At 41.1% G+C, this 8,321-nt stretch overlaps 1 protein-coding gene across 2 annotated transcripts in view; it reads right to left on the bottom strand.

Annotated features, from left to right (window-relative positions):
* The window catches only part of ATP7B (ATPase, Cu++ transporting, beta polypeptide), a 79,012-nt gene extending 70,703 nt beyond the window's left edge, over positions 1 to 8,309 (bottom strand). For both annotated transcript variants that reach the window (XM_006758661.2, XM_015560608.1), the window contains exons 1-2: positions 7,996 to 8,309; positions 7,551 to 7,656 (exon numbers count right to left, since the gene is read on the bottom strand). In XM_006758661.2, the coding sequence (XP_006758724.1) occupies positions 7,551 to 7,604 (54 nt within the window). In that variant the 5' untranslated portion in view covers positions 7,605 to 7,656; positions 7,996 to 8,309. The remainder of the gene's footprint in view (positions 1 to 7,550; positions 7,657 to 7,995) is intronic.
* Between the last annotated feature and the right edge of the window lie 12 nt (positions 8,310 to 8,321).

Here is an 8,321-nt window from a genome sequence, read left to right as displayed (position 1 = left end):
GAAGGAAGGAAGGAAGGAAGGAAGGAAGGAAGGAAGGAAGGAAGGAAAAAGACATTGTTCAGAGGGACCTCATTGGGAAATTACTGCAGTGCAATGGGAGATGGGTACCAGAGGGGAGCAACAATTTTTTTTAATAGAATGGAAATTAATGAAATAGAGAATAGAAAAATAGAGAAAACAGTCAAAACCAAAAGCTGATTCTTTCAGATGATCAACAAAATTGACAAGCTTTTAGCTAGAAAGACTAAAAAAAAAGAGAGAAGATTCAATTTATTAGAATCAAAAATGAAAGCAGGATTATTACTTATCTTATGAAATAAGGGTTATAACTGTATGCCAACAAATTAGATAACTTAGAAGAAATGGACAGTCCATAATTCCTAGGACACACATTACCAAAAATGGCTCAAGAAGAAATAGACAATCTGAATCAACCCATAACAAGTAAAGACATTGAATTAGTAATCAGAAAAATGTCCCAAAAGAAAAGCCCAAGTTCAGATGGCTTCATCAATGAATTCTATCAAAAACTTATTAAGAAGAATGCCAATTTTTAATAAAGCCTTCAGAAAACAGAACAGTTCTCACTCTTTCTATCAGGCCAGTATTACCAGACAAAGACATCACAAGAAAACTACGGAGCACTATTGTTTATAAATATGAACACTAAATTGCTCAACAAAAGAGTAGAAAGCCAAATTCATCAACATACAAAATGATTTCATGCCTAACCAAGTGGGATTTGTCCAGGAATGCAAATTTGGTTTGACATCCAAAAATTAAATAATATATAATACACCGACCATGTCAAAAAACCATGTCATCTCATTAGACACAGAAAAAACATTTTATAAAATCTTTTCATGATAAAAACACTCAACAGACTTGGAATTAGAGGGAAACTGACAAAGGGCAACTATAAAAACCAACAGCTAACACTATACTTAATGGTTAAAGACTGGAAGCTTGCCCCCTACTAAGAACAGGAACAAGACAAAGATTCCATTAATATGAAATGTTCACAATAAGCAAATTTATAAAAACAGAAAGATTTGGTTGTTTAGGCATGGAGGTCATGGGGAGATGGAAAGTGATAACTAAAAGGTACAGGGTTCCTTTTTCAGGTAATAAAAATGTTCTAAAATTGTTTGTGGTGATGACTGCACACATCTGTAAACTGTACAGTATGTGAATTGTATCTCAATACAGTTGGTTTCTTTTTTAATGTAGTATACCACTAAAATAATAATTAGAGAGGATATGCCTTTGGCATTCATGGAAACCTAAACAAGAAGTTTCAGGAAAATAGTGAAGCAATAGGAAAGTGGATAGACTGCCAGTGTGCGCCAGGCAACTGCTCAAACAGGAAAAACTCACAAACCACCCACCATCCTTCAAAGAGAATGAATAAATTGTGCCATATTCCCAAAATGGACAGCAACGAATCTTACAAATGTAGTATTTAGTGAGAAAAGTCCCAGAAGACTAAATATACGATATCATTTTTATTAAGCTCAGAAACAAACAAAACTAATGTATTATTTGGGTATTCATATATATGTGATAAAACTTTACCAAAAAAAAAAAGAGCTGGTTTACAACAAATACAAAATTGAGAATGGTGGCTATCTCTATAGAGAATCTTCTATGTGATCCAAGATGAGGAAGAACAGTTGAAAGATGCTGTGGCAGTGTTAATATTCTCGTTCTTGGATCAGGTGGGGTGTTCACGGGTATTCTCTATTTCATTATGCTTTGTTATTCTCTGTATGAGTATAGTATATGCTTATATATATATTTCCTTTATAGCCAACAAACTGATAAAATCATCAAAGAAAAATCTGAAAAGGAATGAGGGAGTGGAAACACAAAAATGTAGATGATTTTTTTCTAGAAAACTAAACAAGGGAAGGGGGAAACAGTACAACAGGTACTGGGAGACACAAGCTAATTTACCTTTTAGAATGAAGGTAAATCAGATGGCTTTATAGGCTGAAGGGGAGAAGTCTAAAGAGAGAGGGGAAGAGAAGAGATTACCAATAATGGCTCCTGAACAGGCAGAGAAGAAGGGGTAAAAGTCAAGAACACGGGCAGAAGAGATGAGCTTAAAAAGAAGGTAGGCCTGTCCTGAGACTAGAGATAAGGAAGTGAAAATAGTTTGAACATCTAAATAAAATTTTGGGAGAAGGTAGGTAGAGATAGGCAGCAAGTTGAAGAAACTCATTCACAATGGTGTTAATTTTCTCACCGTAAGAACTGAGGTCATTTGTTAAGAATAAGGAAGGCAGGGATTGAGCACAGGGCTGGCTGCAAGTGGTGTTGGTTTGTAAGAGTCACAGGAAGTTGACAAGAAACAGTGAAAGGCATTTGCAGAGAATTAGAAATAAGGACTTGCTAGCAATACCGACCACATGATTGCCTGATTTTCTCCAGCAATTCTGTCTCTCTAATATAGGAGCAGAGTAGGCAGTTCGCAGCACTGTAGCTGGCACAGCAGGATAGAAACACAGGAATCCAGGGGCAAGTAAAAGAGAAACTGGACCAAAGATGTTAATTTTGGTTATCTTTAAATTGCAAGAATATATTTTTTATTTCTAAAAATTAATAACTAGATGCAGAAAAAAAGCAAACAATGAAGGAAGTGTACAAATATGCTAACAACACTCATCTTAAAAGCAGTAGGAATAAGAGTAAATTCCTGTCCCACACCCCCTTTGGTCTTTATTTTCAAATTTCTATTATGGAGTTACATTTGCTTTTATAATAATAATAATTTTAAAAAAAAACTTTAAATGTGTCTAATGCCCAATGCAGAGTAATTTTTAGTTTCTGGAGGAACCAAGGCTTCAAAAAGTGCTACATTCTAAAAGCACAGATTTCACAATTGCTGCTGTTTTTTAGTCTTATTTGCTATGTTAGTTGCATCACTCTCTGCTTTGCCCTCTATTTTATCTCATCAACCTTTGCTCTGTTCATATTTTCTCCTTTAACTTAGTTTAAAAAAAATAAGCCCCTAGACATTCCAGAATTTCAGTTGGCAATAATTCCAATCCTATAGATGAAAATAATATTGCACACATTTGACACTTCCTTGATACCTATTGCTATGGTATCAGTAAAGAGGAATATATCACTGGGCTATCTCCATCCTTTCAAAGAAGAAAATGTATGTCAGGTAAATAAGCATTTAAAATCTAGTTCTCTCACCCCCATAGCCTATCACCCAGTTACTCATGTACCAACTAAGCTCTGCGCTGCTGTTAGGACTACCACTGGCCTCTAACACTCTGGACACTGAGGAAGCTAGAAAGCCAACTCTCTATTGAGAAGACAACTCCACAGGGAACCAGGCACAAAAGAGCCGACCCCCAGTTCTTTGTTAGTCCCCATCCCCACCCCCTACCCCGCCACCTTTGATCTGAACAAGGTTGTCACTGTCAAAGGTCTATAGCAAGTCTCTAGCAGTCCGATTCCCAGTTTACCCTCTTCTTTGGACTGTTTTTCTAAGCTCAAACTCTCTAGTCTGTGGGATAAAATCCAAACTCCTGGCCTGAAAAACAGGGCCTTCCACAATCACTTTTCCAGCCTTGTCAAGCCATTCATTATCCCTCCCACCCCACCCCGCCCCATGCATCTTACCATTCCCATCTTCTGGGCTTTTGCACATGCTGGTCTCTGCCTGTGCCTCCATTCTACTTGTGCCCAGCCAATGTCTGTTCTTCCTTTAACAGGAAGATTGTGTCTCACTCAGGCACAATCTTCTTTTGAAGCTCTTTTTGCATCTCTTCCTCCCAGGGAACACTAACCAATCATCCTTGCCTGTGGCAACTGTACAGTGTAGACACACCTCCCTCTAGCTGACAGTGTTTCTCAACCTTCCTAATGCTGTGACCCTTTAATACAGTTCCTCATGTTGTGGTGACCCCAACCATAAAATTATTTTCGTTGCTACTTCATAACTGTAATTTTGCTACTGCTATGAATCGTAATGTAAATATCTGATATGAAGGATGTATTTTCATTGTTCGCGACCCACAGGTTGAGAACCGCTGCTAGCAGCTATAACTGCCAGCTTCAAGAGCATGGGGCTGACCTCTCTTCATCTTTGCCATCCCCCTGCTGGGCCCAACACCAGGCAAACAAAAGGTGCTCTATAATGTCTGTGGAATGAACGCTGTATGACCCAGGTCATGGATCATGCCCCTTTCCGGATCACTGCTAAAGAGGCGTCTGAAGAGGAAAAAGTGAGGGGGGAATCATACTATAAATCATTCATTCTAAAACAATTATGGTGCATGTATTACGCATGATAGAGCATATTTTTTAAGTGATATAAACCTGGTCTCCACTCTTAAGAAACACAGAGTTGCAAAGAAAAGCTATACATGTTCAGAAAAGTATCAAATATCAAGTAAGTTTGGAAGAAAATACATATTTGAGAAAGTCAGACAGGCCTAGCAAGGACTCAATCCCAGATCTGTTTCTTACTAGCTATAGGATCCTGGGCAAGTTACTTACTTTCTCTCTGCCTCAGCTTCCCATCAGTAAAGATGACTAACTATAACTCATATTCTACCACTCCTGCTTTTTTCCCTCTGCTTCCAGCTATTCTGGATTTCTTCCTGTTCATCAGTCAGGTCACTCCTGACTTAGGATCTTAACACCTCTGGTTCCTAGAACACTTCCCCCAAATCTCAATCACACAGGTTTCTACTCAAATGTCACCTCTGCAGAGAATTCCCTTACCATCTACTTAAAATAGTATTGCCCCATCCTATGTCATTCCTAATGCCCCTAACCTGATTTATTTACTTCATAGTACTTATCAGCACAGAAATAACAGTATAGCAATCTCCCCTTATCCACAGAGGATGCATTCCAAGATCATCAGTGGATGCCTGAAACCTCGGATAGTACTGAACCCGATCCATGTGTTTTTCCTATACATACATATGTATGATAAAGTTTAATTTTTAAATTAGGCACATAAGAGATTAACAACAACAATAATAAAATAGAACAATTACAACAATCTTATATAATAAAAGCCTAATATGCGAATGGACTGAATCACTGGTTGCTATGATGTGCACTGACTACTAAGGGGCAGATGCTCAACGCAGGAGCTGCCCCCCAGCCCGCAGACCCTAGGCCAGCCAAGGCAGGTGCCAGCAGGGCCCCCCCCAATCACCCTACAGATCAGCCCTGATCGCCAGCCAGGCCTAGGGACCCTACCCGTGCACGAATTTCATGTACCAGGACTCTAGTATAGGTTATAATAAAAGTTATGTGAATGTTCTCACTCTCTCTCAAAATACCTTATAGGTCCGGCTGGTGTGGCTCAGTGGTTGAGCAGTGACCCATGAACCAAGAGGTCACAGTTCGACTCCTGGTCAGGGCAATGCCCAGGTTGCAGGTTCAATCCCCAGTAGGAGGCAGCCAATCGATGATGTTTCTCTGTCATCAATGTTTTTCTCTCTCTATTCGTCTCCCTTCTTCTCTCTCTAAAAATCAATAAAAATACATTTTAAAAATTCATTAAAAAAAGAATACGAAATACCTTATTATACTGTATTCAACTCTTCACTTAAAAAGGAAGCACTTTACAGCTCCTCTTTTGCATATCAGAATTGCCAGCATCACTACTTTTACGCTTTGAGTTCATTATTAAGTAAAATAAGAGTTATTTGAACACAAGTGCCAATAACCAAGACAGCTACTAACTGACAAATGAGTGAGTAGCAAATACAGCATGGAGAGATTGGGTAAAGAGATGATTCACATCCCAGTAGAGAGGGAGCAGGATGATTTATGATTTCATCACACTACTCAGAATGGCTTACAATTTAAAATTTATGAATTATTTCTGGAATTTTCCATTTAATGTTTTTGGACCACAGGTAATTGAAACTGTGGAAAGTAAAACTGTGGATAAGGTGGGACGATTATATTTGTTTATTCTCTTTCTTTTCTGTATCTGCTACTAAGATATAAATTCCTGAGGGCAGGGTCTTGGTCTTAGCTGGACCCCAGAGCCTAGAATTCCTGGCACATAGTAGATACCAAAAAAAAAACATTGGTTGAGTAAATGGTGACAACATGAAAATAATACCTACATCTAAAGGTTTTGTGAAGGTTAAATGAGAAAGCGTGTACAGAGAGGAAAATAAAGTGTGTAACAGCCTAGCACACATTAAGCTCACTTATGTTGGCTATTACTACTATCAAAGGAACCCAGAAAAGGGTGGGGTCAGCATGGGCAGAGGCAGTTACAGAAAGTTTCAAGGAAGAGGCAGGTCTTAAGCTTGATCTGGAAGGATACGATTTTTCTGGTAAGTACAGAGGTGGGGGCACTGCAGGAGGCTGGAAGGCTGTCCTCTCTGTATGAACCACCCCTCCCCCACGTGTTCTCCTCACACCTCCATTAAATACAAAGTCATCACACTAAGAATCTTCTATTGACCAGACTACCCATCCATCAATCCATTTTTTCATTTCTATGCCACCAAAACCAAGAAGAATTTCACAACAGGACATAAAATTATGTTGAATTAATTTCAGGATAGACCACCAAACCAGGCTTATTTCTATCCTAAAGAAATATTAATGTCAGCATTAAAAAGCATGCACAGGGACTACAGCCTGACTTGTGAGGGGAAAAGAAAAAAGAAGCCAGAATGTCCACTCACAGGGAAACAATAAACACACTATAAGGCATCCATACTGTGCGTAGAGGTTAAACTGAATACAACTGATACTTATGTACTAATGTGAAATAATCTCCAAAATATATTCTTATATGGGGGGGGGGGTTGGAGAATACACACTATGTGATCTCATTTATGTAAAACAAACAAAAATTTTAAAACCGTACATATAAAAACTAAATATTTCTCTGGACATACATATATACATTAATATGTATTTAACCACTGTATGTTCAGCTCTTCAACACTGCCTGAAACTTGGTAGTTTTCAATAAATATTTGCTGAATGAATGAAAACACATGTACATGAATACAAAAGAATTAGAAAATTGATCTGCTTTCCATGCTAAATATTTCTGTACTATCCACGTTTTAAGAGGCTGTGTTAATGCATTACTTTGTATAATTAAAATAATTGAAAATAGTTCTTAAAAATGTTGCAGGGCCTCGATAGACCACAAAGGCGTATATGCACCAACTCTGAATAACTTCTCAAAAATATATATTGTTAATAATATTAAGTTAATATAATTAAGCTAATATTATATTAACGTAATCGTCTTGAGTGATTAGGGCTCTTAAGCAGCAACTCAACGCTCACTTTACCTCTCCAGCATAAGGCGAATAGAAAAGTGCTGGGTTTTAAATTGTTCCTAAAAATCAGCTACTGCAATGGCAGGCCCTTTCTAAAGAGCGCTCTTCTGGCAAACCCAGGCTCCTCTGGGGGAGGGGCCCTTGCGCCCCGCCTTCTCCCGAGCAGAGTGAGGAGGGCAGGTGAGCAGGTGGACGCGAAACATCCACGGGGTAGGCGCGCCCACACAGCGCAGGGGGAGGCAAACTTACTTTCCTACTGGCCCCTTCCCTAGCTGTAATCTGCCTCTCCTGTCCAGGCATCATCTCCCGGAGAAGCCTATTTCTTCTGCGATCCGGTCCAGAGCCCGAAGGTCACCTAGTTAGTGAAAAAGAAGCGCGGTATTAAAACCCAGGGGTAAGGGCAGCCTGGTGTGGACGGCATCTCTGCGGTTTGGCTCTAACAAGAGGCGAGGTCTGGGAACCGACCCCCAGCATTTCGGATGAGGGGATCCGCTGCCCTCACCCCACCCACTATTTCAAAGTTGCGTGTCACCGCACCCCCGGCCCTTGGGGGCGCGGGCATGAGAGCGAGAGGGGAGGGTGGGTCTCGGACCCTCATCCTCGAACCCGGAGGCCGGCCTGCCGACGCCTCAGGGTCATCAGTGGAGCCGGGACCCCTAGAGGGGGGCCCATCCTTTCTCCCGGTCTCCGCTACCTCGGGCTGGCGCGCTCAGGTTCAGTCTTCAGCTCCAACGCGTGCAGGGGAGGGAAGGAGTGCGGGCGAGCCGCCAGACCCGGGCCGAAGGTGTAGACGCCGGGGGTCGCCCACCGCGGCGGCGGCGGCGGCGGTGAGGTGCTGCAGGCGCCCGCGTGAGATCCGCTCTCCAGCTCGGCGCCTGAACCTGACTCCGGGACACCGCGGTCCCCAGACGCCGCAGCAGCCTCGGGAGTGAACTCCGCACCTAGAAAATCGATCCGAGACACGCCAGCGTGTCCCGTTGATCTCCAACGGGTGACGGGCTCCGCGATGGGGGCGGGGAC

Source organism: Myotis davidii, unplaced genomic scaffold, assembly GCF_000327345.1.
Source record: "Myotis davidii unplaced genomic scaffold, ASM32734v1 scaffold1035, whole genome shotgun sequence".
Taxonomy (NCBI): domain Eukaryota; kingdom Metazoa; phylum Chordata; class Mammalia; order Chiroptera; family Vespertilionidae; genus Myotis; species Myotis davidii.
This window is presented reverse-complemented; position numbering and strand designations above follow the sequence as displayed.